Source organism: Cyprinodon variegatus, unplaced genomic scaffold, assembly GCF_000732505.1.
Source record: "Cyprinodon variegatus isolate N-32 unplaced genomic scaffold, C_variegatus-1.0 Scaffold1462, whole genome shotgun sequence".
Classification (NCBI taxonomy): domain Eukaryota; kingdom Metazoa; phylum Chordata; class Actinopteri; order Cyprinodontiformes; family Cyprinodontidae; genus Cyprinodon; species Cyprinodon variegatus.
The window spans coordinates 38,333-60,305 of NW_015151915.1; the positions used below are offsets into that span (position 1 = coordinate 38,333).

Genomic DNA, 21,973 nt, shown 5'->3' on the forward strand with positions numbered 1-21,973 from the left:
CAACACTCCCTCCACTACCGCATGTCTGTGGAATGAAAACTTTACACAATCACACCTGGGCACAAAGCGCCCAAATCCCTACATTCGTTAGTCTTACATATGTGTGCAAACATAAACTGTGCGTTATGATGAAATATGAGTCATTTTCCTTTCTAAGGTCTGCTCTCTCCACCCTGTCTCCAATTGCGACTCAATGAAAGAAAACAATAAAAAGAAACTTTTCTTTCCCATTTAAAGGTAATTAACCTGTTTATTGCTTTTTATGTCTTTAATCTACATTCTCTACATCTGTCCTCATTTATAAAAAAGAAAGCTGATCCATTGGAATCAAAATCCTGCTGTGCATGTTAACATTAAAACGACATCCTAGCGTGGACATTTCTGACCTTTTTTCAGTTATAACCTACAGACAACTTTTATTACCAACAGATTAATAGATTGGTAGTAGAGGTGAAGCTTCAGGAAGCCTTAAGTAAATCAGGCCTCTCCAAAGTCGGCCCTCGAGGGCCGTTGTCCCGCAGGTTTTAGAGGTTTTCCTGCTTGAGCACAGCTGATTTCCACTGACAGCTGATTAACAGGCCTTTGCTGAAATGCAATCATCAGAAGCAGCTGTGCTGAAGCAGGGAAACCTCTAAAACATGCGGGAAAGTGGCCCCCAAGGGCCTGCAGTAAATTGTGCCAAAATGTACGTCAACGTCAAGGTCCTCAACCTTTTAAACCAAATCCACAGAATGAAGGCTCGGATCGTTTTAAGGGTTTTACACCAACAAAGACGCCTCTCCTAATCGGCAGCTTTGACTATAACTTTAACCAGCTTTAACTATCTAACAGTTCAACAAAGCGAAAAGAGTCTCAGCATCAAAACTTCCAGTACCGCTGTCATTAATGCTACAGGCTTAATATTCTAGGTCTACAATTCGCAATTAGTTCGCTAATCGATTAATATGTCTGTTATTCTTTTTCAACTAATTAATGGGATAGCACATGGAGAAGCAGCATTTAGTTCCTATGCTCCACTTATCTGGAACAAACTTCCAGAAAACTGTAAACGTGCGGAAAGCCTGAGTTCCTTTAAATCAAGACTAAAAACACATATGTATAGGATTGCCTTCGACTGTTCTAGTTAAACAGTTCAACTGAAACATCGTTAGTTCAACTTTTTTATTTTCTTTAGTCCAACTGTTTTTAATATTATTTTTTGTCTCTGCATTTTTTATTTTTTTTAATACTTGCTTTGATTCAGTTTTATTTTCCTATATTTTAATCATGTAAAGCACTTTGCATTGTCTTTGTACTGAATTTTGCTATACAAATACATTTGCCTTGCCTTGCCTTGCCTTGCCTAGCAAAAGGGGCTTTATATGAAATTAATTTACAGGATTACTGGATAGAGCAAATTAACAGACAGAAGGGTTTTTATCTTAAATCAAAAATATTTACATATTTTGTACAACTTTTTTACTTCATTACTGGTTAGTGCATAGAGTCATTAAATCATAAAAACTGAAGAAATTTGTTAAAAATATATAATAAAATCACCTGATTGCACATTTCCCATTGTTGCCTCTTATATAATGGAAATTTCACTAAAAGCTCAAGAGGAAGTTAAAAAAGTTTGTTGTTTCAGTCTAAATGAATGTTTTCATAATGCCATCTCCAGATTTGACTTGTTGAGCTGCAGCCAGCTGAAATGGGAAGACATGGGGAGTTATTTAGGGGGCAAATCAGCAAAAGCCTCCCCTCTGCAGGTTGAGACAGGTTAACTGAAATTCCAATCTTTCTCTTTTTTCCTTCCTTCTTTCATATGGTTGGAGGCAAGGTCCTCAGCACCCTCTCTACACTGATTCAAACTCAAAACATGGCCTTTACCCACCTACATTCTTTCCAGACAAAACCGTAACCTGGTAACTGCAGACCCTCCCCCTCTTTGCTCATAGTCTCTGTTAAGCTCCTTTTAAAGCAAAGCGCTCCATTCTGATGTGATGTTCAAATATTCAAATCAGTTGTTCTGCAGCTGCGGCAAGCTGCTTTAAAAGCTCAGTCTCCCAAGGTTGCATTTCTCCTTGTAAAGGATGTTCTCCGTCAGTATGGCAGCACCCTCACTGGGTACTCCGGCTTTTTCCAACAGACCAAAAAGGCTTTAAAGGCAAAATGTGAACCAAGTTGACGTCTTAAGTACACGCTGCTGTGCAGAACATGTAAAGCCTGATTCTTTCATTCATGTTTCCTGTATTTAATTTCTTAAATCACTTAAAATGAGATGAAAATATGTGCTAAAAAAATGCAGGTCTGCTGATTTACTTTATAAACCAGGTTACAGAGGACAATCAAGGCACATTTTCTTCCTTCAGGGGATTAATTTTAAAAGCAAAAAAACATATTTGGATTATTTCGAAATTGCTCTCATCAAATCTTCATTAAGTCATAAAAGGAAACACAATGATTGAGCTCCTAAACATTGACTCTGATTAAAACCTTGATGGATTCTGAATAGCACAGCTGGCAGAGTTGGCATGCAGCCCACTTCTATTTAATGAAGAACTGAGCCCTGAAACTATTCATGCTGCTCTTTCATGGTGACCCTTTCTTTTCTTTCTTATTGCAGTGACAAGGTAAACATCCCATCCTGCTAACTTTAACAAGCTATACACACTTTTAGTGCTCCGGGGTTAAATAGAAAGAACAAATGGAGGACTTAGAAGAAGGAAGGAGACATTTTCTGAGATGATTTACTGGCTGGTCGATTTAAAATCATGCCATAAAAAAAAAAGATGAGGATTGGAAGCTTTCACCACTTAGACCCAGACAAACCTTATTATCATTTTGTATATAAAAAGTGTATACAAAACGAAATTTCATTTTAAACAGCTCTCATTATATTTCCATTTCTTAAAGTGAAACAGTGATCAAATGTAAACATAAGACTGTGATATGATTTACAGTCTCTCTCCAAGATTCAGCTTTTTTTCCCATTTTATCAAACATTCAGCAGTCTGATGGCGGTGGGGAAGAAGCTGTTTTGGAATCTGCTGGACCTGCATCGAATGCTGCAAAGACTCTTCCCAGAGGGCAGTCCATGGTGGGGGGTGTGAGGGGTCATTTATGATGTTACGGGCTCGGGACACGCAGTGCTGGGATGAAATGTCTTTAATGGAGGGAAGAGGAGCCCCGATGATCCTCTCTGCTGTTCTCACCACTCTCCTCACCTTCTTCCAGTCTGAGGCGCTGCAGCCTCCACACCACACAGTGAAACAGCTGGTCAGAACGCTCTCTATGGTGCTTCTGTAGAAGGTGGGGAGGATGGATGGGGGCAGATGGGTTCTCCTCATCCTCAGCAGGAAGTATTTGCACTTTTGTGGCCTTTTGACCAGTGAGGTGGTGTTTACAGTCCCGGTGAGGTTATCTGTGTTGTGCACACCCAGAAATGTGCACCTCCAGTCAAATTAAAGTATCAACTCCTGTAAATTCACTTTACTTTTAAAATCCATTAACAAGGAAAAAAATACACTGAAATATTTTTTTCCAGGTAAATATGTACTAAGTCAAAGGTAATAGTGTTACTAGGGGTTGTAACGAATTGTAACGTGAATGTGGCCTGATTACCCGATTAATTCAAAATAGGTGTAACCAGCACTGCAACGCCATGAGTTACAACTAAAGCAGTCTACTCAGTTGACGAATAGAGATGATGGGCAGGCATTGTCGTCATTAATCAATATATTCTCATTATCAGTTCGTATGAAATCGTACGAAAAGTTATGCACACTATTTAGTACGTTTTGGACGTTTTTCCTCAAAAAAACACATCAGTGCGCATGTGCAGGCAGACAGACAAAAAAAACAGATCCGCGGACGGATGTAAAACTGGGAAAAACAGTGCAATAATTACTTCTTTGTGTCTCTAACTACATTGCTTGCTGTTTTATATCTTAGGGTTAGGGTCAGGGTTAGGGTTAATTGTATGTTAAATTCTATGTTATTGAATGGTGCGTAACATGCGCATACAGCGAAAAAAAACGTCCAAAACGTACGAAATTACAGTGCATAACTTTTCATACGATTTCATACGAACTCATAATGAGAATACACTGCATTAATTGAATGACTTACATTTATCATGGAGACAGTTTTAAGAACTTATGAAGCATTTCAGGTTCTTTAGCTTGTTAAAAAAAACAATAAAAAGATGCAACTATTTATTTTCACAATTTTTAAAACTACATTTAAAGCTCTAAGTTATCATGAATTATAAATCCTGTGTCTGTGGTCAATGAATATACCAAAATTTGATATTTACTCTTTGAAAGTTTAATCTTTTTGCAAAACTTAATTCCTAAGTAAATTTATGCTTATATGTATCGGTATTTTTTTTTCTAAATTGCAAAAATCAAGTTAAAACAAAGCGAAAAACGTGTTTATGATCTGTCATAAGTTATAGTTTTACTTTGTATGAATTCAGTTTCTTTCTTTGTCTGAAGGTGAAAAAATTATTTCTAATAAATCAAAATTTGTACTTTCAAACATCTCACGCATTTAATTTGAGAAAAACAAATAAATGTAAGTGTAGCAAATTACTGTAATTTTCTTAAGTTGATCCAAAGTATCTTTTTTTCAGTGTAGAGTGAAGCCGTGGAAACTAAAGTGCAACAAAATGATTAGATGGGTTAGAACGACTGCAGGCTGAGCTCACAGCCTGGATCACTAATATAAGTGTATTAGTCTCTCACTATTGCTTATCAAAGAAATAGATGAGCAGTTCAGCTTTACTTCTAATTCCAGATCAAACCGAATAAATCAGAAAACATTCCCAGCATCATTTGTTTCATCTCCATTCATTTTCTGACTAGGCGGAGCGGAGACCAAAAAGGTCACAGTTTAAGTTGCTCCTTTTGTGTTAGAGTAGCCGTTCCCTCCACAATATGGAGCCGTGCTGCATTCAAGACCTTCAGCAAAGGAACAACCCTGTTCGGTTCAAAGGTTCCCAAAGATATCAATGCTATTCATACCTTAACGTGTCTGTGCAACGCACTGTGATACCATCACACAAATCACACTTGCAAAAGACATCAGATTCAAACAAACACCTCCCCCTATCTGACACACACACAGTGTCTGTCCCCTGTTTAATGAAGAGGAAGGCACTCGAGCAGGACCAGCAGCCATTAAAGAGCTGCATTCAGGAGCATAAGGAGGTGGTTCAAGAACAATATTCAAGGAAAGAAGTTGAAGTGGTGCATAAGGTGAGCATGCAGGAGCTTTGAGTGAGTGAAAAAAGACCCAAGTGGTTCCATACATGAGGATGTAAGCATGCTAAACAAGTGTGAGAATATACATTTTTTTCCCATCCAAGCTGCAGAATCAATGAGATTAAAACAAGACATCCGAAGGAAACATCTCTCTAACCTTTAAATCATTTCCTCGATGAGGTTATGAAAATTTGGAAAGCTCACTATTTTGACAGTTGTTACACTGAGTTTTAGATTTCTATCAGGCTAAGTAGCAGAATAACAGCCAATTAGATGTTTTAAAAAAAATGTCATCTAGCTATTTAGGGTTCAGTTATTTATTTTCCAAGAAAGTACTCTTAGTTCAGTGCTTCCTGTGTTTAGCTTCCATGAAAAATCTCAGGGCTGCCAATTAAAAATCAACTCTCCTTTCCTTCTTTCCCAAATAAAACAACCCTAACTTGCTGCTTCTTTGTTTAGATTATTTTTATTTATACACTGTATAAAACAGCTTATTTGGCAAACACCAATAACTAAGTATTGTATTTTTATTTTGTTTATTTCCCATTGAAAGTACTCCTAGTTCAGTGGGTTCAGTCTTCTCAAACTCTCTTAGAGGTTTCCTCCAGACAGAAGGAGTTCTTCCTCTCCACTGTCACCAGATGCTTCCTCAAAACAACCAGTTTCTGCAAAGATAAAACTTTAGCAACTGCCTTTAAATGTTCAGCTGTGTTAGACTGAACTGAGTCATTATTGGAACCAGATCTCGGAGTCTAATAAGTGGGCATGTTTGGGACGTATTGGTCTTGTATATAAAACATTTGTTCTGAATTGGCACCATATGAATAAAATGAACTGAAATGACTTGAATATAGTTTAATTCAAGACACAATTAACTTATTATAAGACTGAATTCATTCGCATAAATATGTTCAATATTTTGCTAGAGGAACAAATGTTACCAAATTGAAAATTCAGAGACAGCTTTTAGAGATCCAATAATTTCTCCTAGATTAGTCTTCATTTGAGACCTTTTTTGCATAGATGGTCTTTTAATAATGAAACCTGGAACTGATCTGAAATAAATAATCCACCTGCCTCTATGTCACCACACAGGAACCAGAAAAGAGGTCAACATCAGGCTCCCATAAACCCTGGAGTCACACGCTGAGTTTGTTCTGCTAACAGCCAGAAATCAAAAGGTCTCGTGGTTTCAGGAGGCTTTTAGTAAATCCTACCTGTCCCAGATCCAGCGTGACGTTGACCTGGTTGAACTCCGTGCTGCGGGACAGAGGCGGGCTCTGCCACCATCTCTCTGTCCCATCGATGGCGTTAGTGATGGGATGGGCCCGATCGCTGTCCTCCTGGCTGCAGATGTCACAGTATTGCCCCTAAGGAGACAGACAAGGAGAAAAGAGAGTCTTGATAGGTGCAGCTTAGACATAAAACCTGGTATCATCAATCTTCCTGTGACACAAGCATGTGGTTCACTTTCACTTTCCATTTTAGATAAAATCCCACTAAATGCTGTTCATACATTTTAACTTAAAAGGTTTTTATGAATACTATATTCACCGATCTGTAAGCTGTCTTCCAATCGCTGATTGTTTTGGTTTCTTTAAGTAGGACCTGCCTGGAAAACCTCAAAACCAAATATCCAAGAGGAATCCTAACCAGAAGGTAGATCCCTCTCAGCTGACCTCTTTAGGATTCAGAGGAGCAGAACTTCTTCTCTGAGCTGCCCGTGGATGAGGGATCCTCTCCTTATCTCTGGAGCAAAGCCTCCCTATAGAGGACGTTCTTTGTGTCATTTCAAATTTAAGATGCTGAGGTGTGTAGCTCTTTAGGATTAGATTGGAAAGTTTGGATGACCTGATATTTATATATTTTCTTAAAAAAAAAAGACTAATAGCTAATGAGCTCTAAATAATCTTTGTTACAAATGTTACACTAGCTGTATATAACCTATTACTGCGTGACCTACAACCGGTGACCTTTAAAACACTCATGGTGCCATTTATCGTGGATTTCAGGATACAAAAAGTTTCCATCAGGGAAACAAAACCTAAGGGTTTACGCTCAAACCTTGAATTTAAGAATGTTTCAGCTTCTTTGATCACAACTAAAGATGGAAATGTTTCTATGCGATTGCATTTTTACAGAAGTTTGTTAAATTAAAGATCTGGGTTCATGTTTCAAAGACGAAGCCACCTATTTCTGTCATGTCCAGGCTCCAGCAAAACAATTTCCCTTTAACAACAATAAAAATACTGTTTTTTTTTCTCATTTTCTGAGGGACTTCAATATTAAATATACCAAAATACATGTTTTATTCTTGGTCCATAAGTAACATAAATCAGATGCCTCTACAAGCAGCAGTCCCTTCATCTATTTTGCGCTCTAATCCTCCTCATTATTTACAAATCAAATAGTTATCTTAGAGATTAACCTGGGTGGTAATTTAAGGATAACTGAGATTAAAAGGCGTCATCTCTGTAGCTCAGTAGGTTCAAAGATTTTCTGCCGTCTCTTGTGTTAGATAGCGTTAATATAACCATCTATTATTTGCTATAAATTTCCTCCCACCCTGATTTGCATTTTGATAAATTTCAAGTATTTTCAAATTGGAGGTAAAAATTGAATTTGCAAAATTGTTATCACCTCTTTGATCTCCTCAAAAATGAAAACAGAGAAATAGAGATAAAACCATGAGATGCTTAAATTGAGCTGATGGGTTTATTCAAAGGCTTTAAATTCCTGCTGTTAGTGTTCTAGTTATAGAACTTTGTTTATTGCAACTTGGAAAAATGGAGGAAAAAAAAAAATTTAAAAAGAGATTTATCTCTTTTCTACTAAACCTACAGATGGATTCATTCAATGATTCCTAAACAGATTGACATTTATAAAAGTGAGGGTGAATAACTCCAAAAAAGTAAAAAAACAACAACAATCGACTGGACTTTGTTACCAAGTTTGAAGACGTTTCGCTTCCCATCCAGGAAGCTTTCTCCAATTCAAAATGTCAGAATTAGCGTTGAGTTTGAGGCTTTATAGAGTGGGTGTATAATGTTCAGAAAATTCAATAACTACTTTGGTTAGTGTAGGGAAATATGTTTTTTTTTTTTTGGTAATTTAAAGTTTCTTTAAACAGCAATTTTAGAGATTCCTCTAAGTTCCAGTTTTAGTAAACCGCCTCGGGGCACATTTATTTATTTATTCTTGGAAGCTGCCTGCTGCTCTTTATCAGCCTCCGCTGACTGATCCTAATCTTGCAGAAAGATCTCCTTCAGCGTCTGTTAAACAACACCTTTTCATGTGTACACCTCGTGGGGCCAACTCCAAATTTAAGCTGAATTTTTTTTTCCTTCTTCTTTTGGCTCTCAGGTCCTGAAAATCTCCCGGTAACAGGGAGCGTAAAGCCATCCTGATTGGAGGACATGGGTCAGTCGCTGAGAGGAATGTGGGGAACAGGTGGGAAAAGACGAGGAGAAGGTTTTATGTGGTCTCCCAGAGGCTTGCTTTATTAGTTAACCCATTAAACCACAATTAACTTTTGTGTGTTAACAGCCGTAACCAACAGGCTTAGACGTTAAAAAGAGGCCCTCAGGCTCACAAACCCATCATAACATTAAAAACTCTCCAACAGAAAGAAAAAGGATGAAGCTGAAAAATAGGCCCAAGTTGGATTAACTTAGTTTTCACCTTTAATGAAATGCTGGCTGCTCTTATATAACTGAGCCCTGTTAAGCTTTGCCAAGTCCTACAAAGTAAGCGATGCATGAAATGATGACTTGGCAGAGCAGCTGGAGCTTCGCGCCCACTCTGACCCACTCAGTTCAGATGAGTCCACAGTTCAGACACATATATCTGTGATATATGAATGCAGCAGTGAACAGTTATCTTAAAATACATTAAATCAAAATAGATTACTTCAATGAGGCAATATCGGGGGCTTTTTGCACACCTTCTGACCTATTTTTCAGTACTTTAAATCTGATTATGCAAATCCAAAAAATGTAACTTTATTCATTAGTTACTACCAAAGTTTTTTTTTGTTAACATGTCAACAAAAGGTCCTTCTGCTTATTTTGTTTAAAAAAATCCTGCACAGTTTTGTTTTGTTAGCTGTGCATAAACAACATTCTAAGTTAACTGATTGTCTGCATTTATGGTCCTGATTAGACTTTCTAAACCTTATAGAAATAATACAAAATTTAAAAATTCCAACTCAACTAACAACAAATAAAGCTTTTTTGAATCCTGATCAAAAAATGCAATGATTTGGTGTCTCTTTTAACTTGTGAGGATGTTTTTATTTTCAAATGCATTACTTAAATACATCTATATACATCCCCAGACCAAGATGCACACAGAAAACATAACAATGCTATATTATGTTTTGGTATCAGAGAAAAAAGGAAATCAAAATGAGCGGAAATGAGCAATAACGGCATATTGGATGTTATTTTCTTGTGTAATCTAGAGCTATTGGAAAGCTGTTGCCTTTTCCAAAAAATAGATTGCAGGAAACTATAGTATATATATATAGCATATTACGACATTGATATTAATAACAAAAACAAGTAATAGCGAAGAAAACAAAATATGTCTCCAATTCATCCATTTTCTGACACGCTTAATCCCAAGTGGGGACACCAGGGGTGCTGAACAGGATGCCAGTGCATTGCAGGGCAACACAGAGAGACAAACAACCATTCACACCTAAGCAGAATTTTGAGAAGCCAATTAACATAATTGATTTTGGACTGTGGGAGGAAGCCAGAGTACCCAGAGAGAGCCCACGCATGCAGAAAGACCCCAAGCCAGGAATCGAGCCCACAACCTTCTTGCTGCAAGGCAGCAGTGTCCCACTATGTCTGCAAGCATGGAAGTCCAATCAGAAAGTTTAAAATTAAATCTATAAACGCAACAGATCTGGATAGGTGGAAGAAGAAAAAAAATTTATTGGGTTAAATCCGAGCGAATTAGACTAAATGCAAAACTTCTACCTTAAAGTTTAAGCTGCAATAATTAGTTCTCTAAATGCAGATATTTAGAGAAATAATACCTTTAACCACATCAGAAATGTATAATAGTTGATTTTAAGTTCTGTATGCAGTAATAAAGTGAAATGATCTTATTATAAGCGCAGTTCTGTGGCGCAGCCGGAAGTTTGGAAAACTTTCTGGACTCACCTGGATTGTCTGGCTCGGGTCCCCGGACACCGGGCCCCCGACCAGCTTACAGTACAGGTCCTGCAGGCTCCTGCCGCTCTCGTCCTCCCCGCAGGTCGCCGTGGCGGTGATCTTGGTCCCCTCCGCCAGGTTGAAGTAGGGCGGGTGGAGGCTGTATCCGTTCAGGCCGCCGGCCGGCAGCTCCTGCGCCGCAGCGAGGCAGCAGCAGCAGCCCAGGAGCAGCACCCATAACCCGGCTCCGTTCATCACCTGTCCGCTCGATCCGCCTGGAGGTGTAAGGCCTGCTGTTAACTGAAGCAGAGCTGATGCAGCATCTGCAGGAAGAAGTCAGTGCAGGATGAATAACTCCAAAGAGGAAAGCAACATAAAAAAAGAAGGAGAGCTGATGGAAATGCTGGAGATCAGAGCCTCGGAGTGTCTGTTCTCCCTCCTGGTGACAGAGTCCTACTAAAACCTCCTAGTCCTCCCCCCTCTGTCTCCTTCAGCCTGTCCCCCAGTGGTTAAAGAGGGGAAACACTCACCACTCCTTCATTCACTTCACACACTTTACTAAATGTTTTAATCCATTCCAATATTTCTTATTTCTCCATTTCTTCTCATTTCTATTTTTAGTAGGACTTTTCTTCTTTATTTTCCTAAAATATTTCTGCTTGACTGAGTTATTTTTCAAGACTTTAAACCATACAATCATCTCTTGCTGGGTTTCAGTTTGCTCAGACATGAGTCAAGTGTAGAACTTTGGTCAGGTGATAACAGCTGGGAGTTTTTTATTACCTGAGCAGAAATACCTGCATATTTGTTCACTGATGTAAGCGTAGAGTCCATCCAGTCCAAATGATAGCCTAAAGCGCAGCATATATATCCTCGAACCCCCAACGCTCCTATTCTGACAAAAATAATTGGATGATTCAATTCAATTCAGTTTATTTCTATAGCACCAATTCACAACACATCATCTTAAGGAACTTTACAGTTCACCAGATCATACAGTCAAATTGATTCAAAGTTTTCTATCTAAGGAAAACCAGTTGATTGCATCGACTCATTGACTAGAATGCAATCCCTTACACTAAGCATGCTTGTAGCAACAGTGGAGAGGAAAAACTCCCTTTTAACAGGAAGAAACCTCCAGCAGAACCAGGCTCAAAATCATCTGCCAAGGCCGACTGGGGTTCAAGGAGACAGAAGCAGAGATACAAAAAGCAACAGTAAAAATTAATTATCTGTGTTTTACGTCCATGCATGTGTTCAGTGAATGTTTCTCCTATTTTAAATGTGTGGGTGCAGTTTGGTTGGTTTAGCATCTCCAGCCCCCGATAACCGAAAACCGAGAGCATTACACACCTGCAAACCTTCCAAAAGATGAATTTCCACCATTTTAAAACAAAGTGTGTGACATCACAAGCGCATTAATCATTGAAACAGCCTCCGGACCTTCTCTGGGGACACCGGGGGAGCTGCAGAGATTAACAGCTCATGATAGAACAGTTATTAGTCAGGTTGGTATCTGAGACAGAGAGTGAAGTTCCCTAAGCTCCACAGGAGATATAAGTCATGCCTAAAAGAACAGGATCTCTGTTGTAACCGTGTGAACAGTTTTCTCCACAGGGTGCCTGGACTCTGCCTCAGGGTAAGGCTCTCAATCATTTGGGGATCTCGGAAAGAAGGCATTTGAAGAATCTCATCATGGTCTCTCCTCGGTAACTTGCTTTGAAGGTTTACTTTGTATATCTCAGTTAGAGGAGACCGTTGGTCAGATCCAGAACTGAAGGTTTAAATATGCCTCCTGGACCTGGAATACTCCAGATTGAGGTGGAGATTGTCTCTTGGTACATGGGTGGTTCTAGAAAGGGGGCAACAGGGGCCAGTGACTCTGTAGAACTGATCCTGGCCCCTGTTATGTTAATATAAGAAAGCACTAATGATGATATTCTCTGGATCATGCAAAGTAACTGATAGCTCCCTTTTACCCATTTCTTTTTTTCTTAACAATGATTTTAATATTAAGCTGATAGCTTTGGCCTTATTGAGATAGGATCAGTTTTCATCTGCTAAATATAATTTTGATCCAAATCTTTAAGGAAAAATGTTACAGCTGAACTGATCATTTTTACTTAAGTTCTAATTCCGATTTGATTAAAACAATTAATTGTAGTATAAAAAGTCTAAATATGTGATATTTCTAGATTATGGGGTAATATTCCAAAAAAATTGCTTTATTTATCTTTAAGTAGATACTTATATAGCAACTTATTATTTTAGTTACTTTTTCCTGCCCTGTGAGGAAAATGATAATTTCAAGCCAAAATAATAGGAATATTAAGTTGAAACAACATCAAAGTTTAATTAATCTAAATTATGTGGAAATTTCACTTCATTCAGAGCAGCGTTATGATTTGGTTTTTGGTTCTGCTGCTTTTTATATACATTTATTTACTATTGACCTGTTTTTTTGTTTCATGCTTTTCTGTGCTCCCATTAAACACGCTGCCCTCCCCAGTAAATATGTTCTAGAACCGTCACTCTCGTGGCAGACAGATGTTGTGGGTTCCTCCCTAATCTGTTAGCCTGTGACCTGATCTCTGATAAGCAGACGACAAAGGATGGATGTCGCTCTCCTATTAGTGTCAGTCTTCACTGCAGGAAAAAGTGCATCATATCTAGGTTTTCTGTATCTGTTCTCGCTCAGTGACAGCCTGACGCTGAGAGCCTCAGCAGGGGTTTGTTTAGGAAACACAGGATTAGAATGAGACAATAGATAACCTGTCTTTGTTCCACCTAGACTTCTGTCCTCGTCCTGCTGCTGCCGGCAGTCGCTGCATGACTTCTTCTATCAGTGAAAGTCACTGCAGTCCCAGCAGAAAAAGCTTTAAACTTCTTCTTAGAAACATTTGTCTTCTTCAAATCCACTTAAAGCCTGCAGGAGCTGCTGCTTCCCAAGAACATTCTTCCGATGGTGCAACACTCAGCTTTCTAATATACCGTAACAGTCAATGCATTTTTTTGCACCATGTCTTTTCTCGGAAAATTGTTTATATCTGATCACTGCTGCACTTTATGGAATGGAAATGTTCATTTATTGGGTGTGCAGGTAGAACATTGGTTAAAATGCACGACTTATGTAAGGTGGCTTTAGTCCTCGACGCAGCAGACCCCGGTTCGAATCCGACCTGTGGTCCTCTGCTGTATGTCTCTCCTCATATCCCCTTTCCTGTCAGACTACTGTCAAAAAAACAAGCCACTAGTGCTGTAAAAACTCAAAAGAAAAAAGGAAATTTTCATTTAAGCTGTGCTAAACAAAATTTGGTTTTGTGAACACTCTGTGTACAAAATGACAATAAAAGTTGTCTAAGTCTTAGAGATTTTGCAAACGTTATTAGGCTTTTTCTTGTGCAAAGGGGCTCCTTTATGTCTGCTTTCAGCATGGTTCTAAATAGGAATGAATAAAGTGCTTGGAGGGGTAAAAAAACAACAAACAAAAAAAAAACTCGCATCATTGCAGCACAGACGAAAACTAGAGATGAACAACCAGAAGACACCTGAACAGCTGTGTGTTTATCTCATAGTCTCTAGAGCTCTGCCATCTAATTAACGGATGGGAACCTTTTTGGAAGATGAAAGAGCTCCACTGACACACAAACTCATGTACATTTATTAAAAGCAGATGTTTCAATGATTTGCATTCATTGTTGAGAAAGACAACTCCATCCACAGCTTAGCTTCACTTTATTTAATAAAACCTCCCTTCACAGCTAAAGTCTGACTCCAGAAGTTGGGCGTGTTTGATGACGAGAAGGTGAGCCGACAGTCTTTCCTGGAACAAAATAATCCAAGATGGACCCTCATCCATGATATATGTAGAATCAATTAACCTTAAAAAAATTATCATTTTTTTGTCTCTTAAATGAAACTGTTTCATACCACTGCGGTTTAAATCCTTCCTACTTTAAGTTAGTGCTTATTTCACCAGCAAACGCATTTGGTTAAATTCCCCTGATGGCACTGTTATCCTGTTTCTTCTTCTGAGCAACCATAAAGGCCATGGCCCAGCTATTTCCTCCTTTTTGTCACCTGGTGCAATGACAACTCCTTGGATCTTGGCAGGGAGTGGTGGCCTAGTGCAGGGGTCTTCAACGTCTTCCAGGCCAAGGACCCCCAAACTTATGGTGAGATGGAGCGGGGACCCCCTAAATATATATAGTATGAAATTGTGTTATATCAAACTGGTCCTATAGTCACTCTATTAAAGATGGAGTAATGTAATGAAAGTAATTTCTCCCTGGGATTATTAAAGTATTTCTGATTCTGATTCCTGGTTGATGGGACAGGTGTTGTGAATGAAAGGGTGCCCAACTTCAAAGAGCTCCTATGTGGTGTACTGAAATTGGATCCCATTTTTCTTTTTTTCAAAAGAAATTTCTCTAATTTTTAAAGCTGAATGCATCAATTTTTTTGTTCTAATTTAGATTACATAGAAAAATGTAATTGTAAGTTAAATTAAGTCAAAAATATACAAAATTCCAAAATTATGGAATCCTGGCCCCTTGGTACATTTGGTCTAGAACCGCCCTAGCATCGATGACTGAAAGACATCTTCTGCCTCCATTTATCTGTTTACTACAGTGTGTTGAATTCATGTTAATGTGTATTTAAAAACAGTTCAATTAGTGGAAGAAATTGCAGGGTGAATATAAAAAAAAAGTCTAATAAACCAAAACATTCGCGACCCCCGTGCAGTACCTCTGGGGACCCCCTGTTGAAGACCTCTGGCCTAGTGGTTATGGCATAAAGCCTAGAAATCTGAGGTTCTGAATTTGAGCCCCACTCCCACAGCCTGCACTCTGGGTCCCTGAGCAAAGATTCTTAACACCACACTGCCCCCCTGGCACCGCACGATGGCAGCCCACTGCTCCCAAAGGGGATGGGTTAAATGCAGAGGTAAATTTCTCCAAAGCGAGGTCAAAAAAGTTCTATGATTATTATTATAAATGTCTCAAAGATTGAATAACTTGTTGTAGATTTTAGGCAAGGAGGTAACAGAATAAATGGTGAAGAAGTGCAACGCATCAACATCCAGGAATATTTGGGAAATGTGCATCAGAGTTTTGGGCCTCACTCTGGGAGAGTCAGGTCACTAAGAAGGCTGGTCAGGTCATTGACTTGGCTCATTGGCATTTCCTATTGACATGTTTTAACTTAATACCCTCAGATTGGCATTACTACATGCCTAAGATCAAAACTAATCATTAAAAACCTGCAATTAGGTTCATTAATCAAATGTCTGTTTTTCTGTGTTTGTTTGGCCGGGTTGCTGTAAGGATTTGCCCTTCATGATATTAATTACGTTTTCTGATTCTGATTGTGGGACATATCTAGAATTGAGCTCCAAATGGGCCGCACATTTCTCGAGCAGCTGAGGTTCAACAAATATATAAATATGGGTTTCTATATTAGCCATTTGTTTTTCTTTACAAACTAAGATCTTAAAGAATATATACACGGCAACTCTTGATTATAATTTAATGACCAGGGGGACAACTGACCTGGTTTTCCCCCACTGTCGGTGGCAGAGGTTACAAGTTGTAAGTGAATTAAAACAAGTCTGAGCAGCAGCTCTGTTTCCATCTGAGTGGAGTAAATTAAAACAAGTGCACACAGGTTACAGCTGTACAAATAAGTCACTGAACAAACAAATCATGTCATAAATCAGCAACTCAATTCCCTCACAAAACATATTGTTTAGATCAACGTTATGTCTAGTTTGGCTGATTCTTGAGATGTTCTTAAAAACATTCCAGTGTGTGAAAACATCTGTTAATCAACTGATCAATAAATCAAAATGGGAAATAAGCAGCAAACAACAGACTAATTAAATAAAAGAAAACAAACAGTAAAACCAAGAAAATGGAAACGATTATAAAACCACTTGACTTATCAACACAAACTGAAATGGGAGGGAAATTACCAAAATCTGAAAAGTGTGGCGTGCATTTTTATTTAGCCTCTCTAAGCAAAGAAAATGTAACACAATTTTACAAAAATTACAACCATAAGAAATGTAAACAGACTTGTAAACCTGATTCTGAAAGCGCCTTCCTTACCGGCTTATATGCGTAGGAGAGGGGAATCTGGTGTGGAGGAAGTCAGAGAGGTAGACACCTTAGCTGGTCCGCCGGAAATTACTTCCTGTGTCACTTGCTGAACACATGTTGAGCTCTGACCTCTTGGCTGCTTTTAGATTTGATTATACGTTATAAGATATGCAAACCTAACCCTGATCGGGTTAATGTCATTATTACTAAACATGTAGCTGCTTGTTGGCAGAGGTCAGTGACCTCCTGTAGTTTAAAGACGTCTGAAGGCAGAGTGTGAGAGAGCCATAGCTTCATTCACTGACACACTCCAACATTCCCCAGGATGTTTGCAGATTCAAAGGTCACTTGGATGGTAGCTCAGGCTAGGGGCTCTGTGCTTGCCTACCTTTTCTGTTTAATATTTAGACATTTTTAATTATCTTAGCTGTAATTAAGTTTTTTAGGTAAAGAGCCAGTAATTCAAAACCTGCAGAAAAAAAGGGCAAAATGCAACAAAGCTGAGAGGGTTTAATATAATGTTATTTTATTTTGATAATAAATGAACAGAGCCTGGCTTCACATAAATAAGGTATTATAAAAATAAAAAGCACAAATCCAGAGGTATGTAGTTATGGCAAAAAATCCTGAGTTTCACCAAACATTTTTTTTTCTTCACCTTTGGAGGAGGAACATTTTAAGGTTTAAGCTAAAAATCTGCAGTAATTAATAATAAACAAACCCTTACTTAGCTTATATTTGATCAACAGTACTCACATTCATTGGGTTTATCATCTGGGCTTTAAGGGAGACCTTTTTAAAACAGGAATCCAAATCAAACCAGTTTTGATAAATCTTCAGTCACTTTCTAGCTGGAAAGAGCTGGTTTTAAGCATTCAGGTGTTGAATTGAAGGTAAGTGGAAACATTCGATATTGACCCCTCTGTGCAATGCACTAGCAACAAAAAAGACCCTTAGCATGACAATGCCACCACCGTGCTTGTCCATTGACACAGACATTTTAGCTTTAAATGTATCACCTACCTTAAACCCTACTTTGTTATTGGTGTGGGCAGCGTTAAGCTACAGGTAACCTTAAGAGCAACCATATTTCAACAAGATGGTAATCCCACATTAAATGTAGAAACTAGTTATTGAAATAGTAAAGCAGGTTAACCCTAAGTAAAATACAGACTTTAAATACATTGAAAACTTGTAGATTCTGTTCAAAAACTGAGATCTGTGCCAGAAAACCCACCATTTAAACCTGCTGAAAGAGTGGTGAGATACATCCACCCAGATTCATACCTAAAGGTGCTGATGGCTGCAAACAGTCGAAATACATTTTATGAAAGAACATTTAACGAGATAGTATTACATTTGTTTTATTTATAATAAGCTTTCCATTAACTGGATGAAGACAAGAAACAATATATAACCCCCAATAAGCTTAAAAAAAATTAAATTACAAAAATAAAACAGGTATAAGTGATTAAAATGTAAAGTTAAAATAGAGAAAATCTCAAATCTTTTTAAGCATGCACAGAAGTTTGTTAGTTTGTTTTTCACAAATTCATTGAAGCAGAAACATCTCATGGTATTTAGACACTAAAAACATTTTCACTTTATGTTTTTTGTTAATATATATCGCATGCAAAAAAATCAAGAACTTTAAACTTGTTGTTTAAGATAAACATAATAAGTATAAAAAAAATTCTAATCTAACTATACCCCTCTTATTTGACCTCTCGCTCGTTATCCTAATCTACTTCCTGGTTTCCAAGGAGACCCAAGGAGAAGTGCAGGAACGGCCCCTCGTTGCTGTGGCAGCTGTGAGCTGCGACATCAGTTAAACCCACTCACCCACTGCTAATACACTCCCACACACAGACTTTAATTAAGAGTTCAGAACTCCTACGAAAAAGAAAGCAGATGAGATGTCAGGAGTGTCAGAGAAAATAACCGACATGGGCTGAATTTGAAAGTTATTTTACTCAACTTCTCACCGATCAATAATCTTTATACTCATTCAGTATTAATGATAAAATCAGCATCGTATTTCCTCATGGGATGCTCCATCAAAGAAGTTAGGGTATGAAAGGGAGCATTTAATAAACTTCAGGTCATAGGAGCAGACTGAGAGCACTGAGAGGACAAATTCCATACAACCGCTGCAAAACATGGATGTTTAACTTGAGAATGTTACCAGTTTATTAGGAAAAAACACTTTGTGGCTTTAACCTGCCATAAAAACTCTGATTCATGAGATTTATATCCCCGTAGTGGTCAATTTATATTTGAATGTAATCACAGAGTTTGTCATTTAAATATTTAAATAAGATTTTTTGAACACTTGAATTTTGAAACTTAAATACTGACTGCCTGTGTCCGCAGCTCTGATTTGTTTTTTTGTGTTTAAATGCTGAAAATCCAGATAAATATCTTCTTATATCACTAATGACAACAAGCCTGTTCACTGAGCAAATGAAATAGATTCCTTAGCTATAACTGCATGGTTGGTAGAAGCATTAATACCCTCTAAAGGAGGGGCCACCTGGTAATGGAGCATAGTGTTCCTACCCCTCACTCAGCGACTGCGATTTTTCCTACTTTTGAATAGAACAGAAAGCTTAATTCTTAGCACAAACCCTGTTACTCTGTTCATTGTCCCGCTCGTTTTTTTTTTCTCCTAAGGGAAAACCAGACGATTCTACAAGTCAAAACACCACCTAATCCTGTTATCAGTATGGGCTCTCCACACGTGCACACATTTCATGTTTCTTAGCCATAACTCCAGGATATGTGGATGATAGTAGTAGTAGTGGGTAAATACTGACTATCTCTTCACAGCATTCCTGAGATATTGCAGCTTCAATCCAGCATCAGATAGGGGTTTGGTCCACATAAACACACCCATGCCCATATAAATGACACATGGAGGGGTGAAGGCGGATGTGTTTGAAGCACTGCGAGCCTGGGAGGGGATGTTTGGGCTGATTGCAGACAAAAGTTAGTGTGTGTCTGAGGCAGGTAGATACATGCCTGCCTCTTTGTTTCCTCCGTCAGTGGCATCAAAGGAAAGTCATGGTGGGCCGTCTGTTCAGTCTCAACACTGCCAACGCCATCAGCAAGAGTAACCTCGCCATATTACTGACGCTCCTCTGGTCCTTTCTAATATCTTTTATGTATTTTTTCTGCAGATATGAAGCAATGAGCATCAAAATGTTACTAACATATCTGTTAAATGCAGGCTGAGGAAGCAGAACAGAGGAAAGAAGGAACTTTAAGCAATGAGAAAGAGAATAATTGAATCTTACAAAGATGGAAAGAGAATAGCCCGAGGAATCCCTTTAACATAGCCTTTTTAAAACGCCCAGTTTAATCATCTCTGAGCCAACCTGCCATTCATCTCTATAAACACCCATTTAAACACCTTGTGCAATAATACTGTATAATAATTCTACTTAAAAAAAAAAAAAAAGTTTTTTTTTTCATTTTTTACATACTTTATTAATCCCAGAGGGAAATTAATTCTCTACATTTAATTAATCCCCTTGAGGAGCAGTGGGCTGCCATTTTGCGGCGCCCGGGACCCAGTGTGGCAGTCTGTGGGAGTAGGGGATCCAACTCCCACAGACCGTTGCACTGGGTCCCTGAGCAAGACCAACCAATCAGACCAATCAATATGTGGACGCACTGTATATACAATATATACACCCATGCACCTTCTTCTTGTCCTTTGACTATTTGAGCTGATGTAACGAGTAAATTTCTCTGCTGTGAAATCAGTTAAGTTCAGAAGTTGGAAGGATTGTTTAAACAATCATAACCTGCATCAGTGTCTCTTGTTAGGCATAAAGAGTACATTTATGTCATTGCTAGACATAATTCCTTTGATTCTAATTGTTAATCGCATATCTCTGTTTGAAATTGTTCTTTTTAATGCAATATGATATGGGAATAATTTTAAGAAATAAATATATTGTCTTTACGTTTCTACCTGCATCAAAGGAAAACCTAGAAACTTACAGAATGTCGCCACTGGTATCAACAAGGAATAATGTTGGATTAAATGTGCAGCCTCCACCCTTCTTCAGATCCACCCAGTGTTTCCTCCACCACCTTGGTGTATCTTACCCACTTTGAAGTCTGCTGGTGTCTGAAAGGGGTCTTAAATAAAAGCCAGGCAGCTTCCAAAGACAGATAAAGGATTACAGAGAGATAAAGAAACAATATAAAAAGGAAGAGACGGGAAAAGACCCAGCATGTCAGGGGGAGGAAGTTGGTATCACAATACGAAGGAATTACCACTAGTGAAGACTGAGTACAAATATTATCCAAACTTGTAGTTTTTATATTTGTCCATACTATTAAAAGTATAGCTGAAGAACCTTAATAAACAGTGTAATGTATAAAATAGCAGGATTAAGAAACTTTAAAGATTTACTGTTTATTAATAAAAGAAGGTACTCTTGACTCAAAAATCGTTCAGATGAGAGTGACTAAAAAAGCTACGGGAAGTCACAACCTTGGTGCAACATCCTTTTACCTTCCAATAAAAAGTACTGCAGACCCTGTGCATCAGTTTGCTGGTCTTGTGTTTTGTAAGCAATTGAAATCTGTTCATGGTGAGCCTGGTTCTGGTTCTTTTGGATGTTTCTGTTAAATGGGAAGGTTTACCCTCCACTGGAATCACCAGCATTTATTAAAATAGGAAAATGCAGTGAAAGTTAAATAGAATTTGGACTTGATTGGGGGCATTTTTGATCATTTTACTCACTTAAATTGTATCATAACTGGGATTAAATTGGACTACAAGAAATTTAATAGAAATGTTTATTGTTGCAGACTGCTTTTTAGACCCAGTTGGGTTTTTACTAATTAATCAATAAACTGGATCAGTTTTTCTCTTATTGGCTACTGTAACAATGAGCCATTGCTACCTGTATATTGGCAAAAGTAGCACCTAAACACAGCATTTAGTTTTCTACATTGGTTTATTTTTGTTGTTTTGGGTGAAGTGGATTTGTTTGGGTCGTGGTTCTTTGGTTAGCCACATCTTGTTTTCATTTTTAAAAAAAGGTAAATTGATTTCACTTTACAATATTTAGCTGTTTCACTCTCCAAGCAGGTGTGTACAGGACTGTACCATTGGATAATTGAGGGGTGGGGGGGTTGATCTGATGTATGGTGTTTCCTATATTGAGTTTGAGTATTTGTTTGGATTGAATTAAAATATTTGTTTTCTGTATTTATTGGTAAAAGTATTTTCTAAGTAGTTGTTGTGAATCTGAACATCCTCTTAAAAAATGTTTTCTTCCAATTTAGTTCCTCTTCTATATAAGAAACATGTCTGCCATTGTTCTTGGTTGGTGTGGTTTGGTTGATGTCCTGCACAAGAAGAAATTAAAGTTTTGTCAGCTGAAAACTCTTCAATTGGGTCCCAACTCCAAGACTGCTTGGCCTCCTGACAAGCATGTGA

At 38.1% G+C, this 21,973-nt stretch overlaps 1 protein-coding gene across 1 annotated transcript in view; it reads right to left on the minus strand.

Annotated features, from left to right (window-relative positions):
• LOC107103491 (laminin subunit alpha-5-like) overlaps positions 1-10,871 on the minus strand; it is a gene marked incomplete at its 3' end in the record, with an annotated part of 41,005 nt that extends 30,134 nt beyond the window's left edge. The window contains exons 1-2 of the mRNA XM_015403214.1: positions 10,421-10,871; positions 6,464-6,616 (exon numbers count right to left, since the gene is read on the minus strand). Of these exons, the coding sequence (XP_015258700.1) occupies positions 6,464-6,616; positions 10,421-10,666 (399 nt within the window). The remainder of the gene's footprint in view (positions 1-6,463; positions 6,617-10,420) is intronic.
• Positions 10,872-21,973: the final 11,102 nt, after the last annotated feature.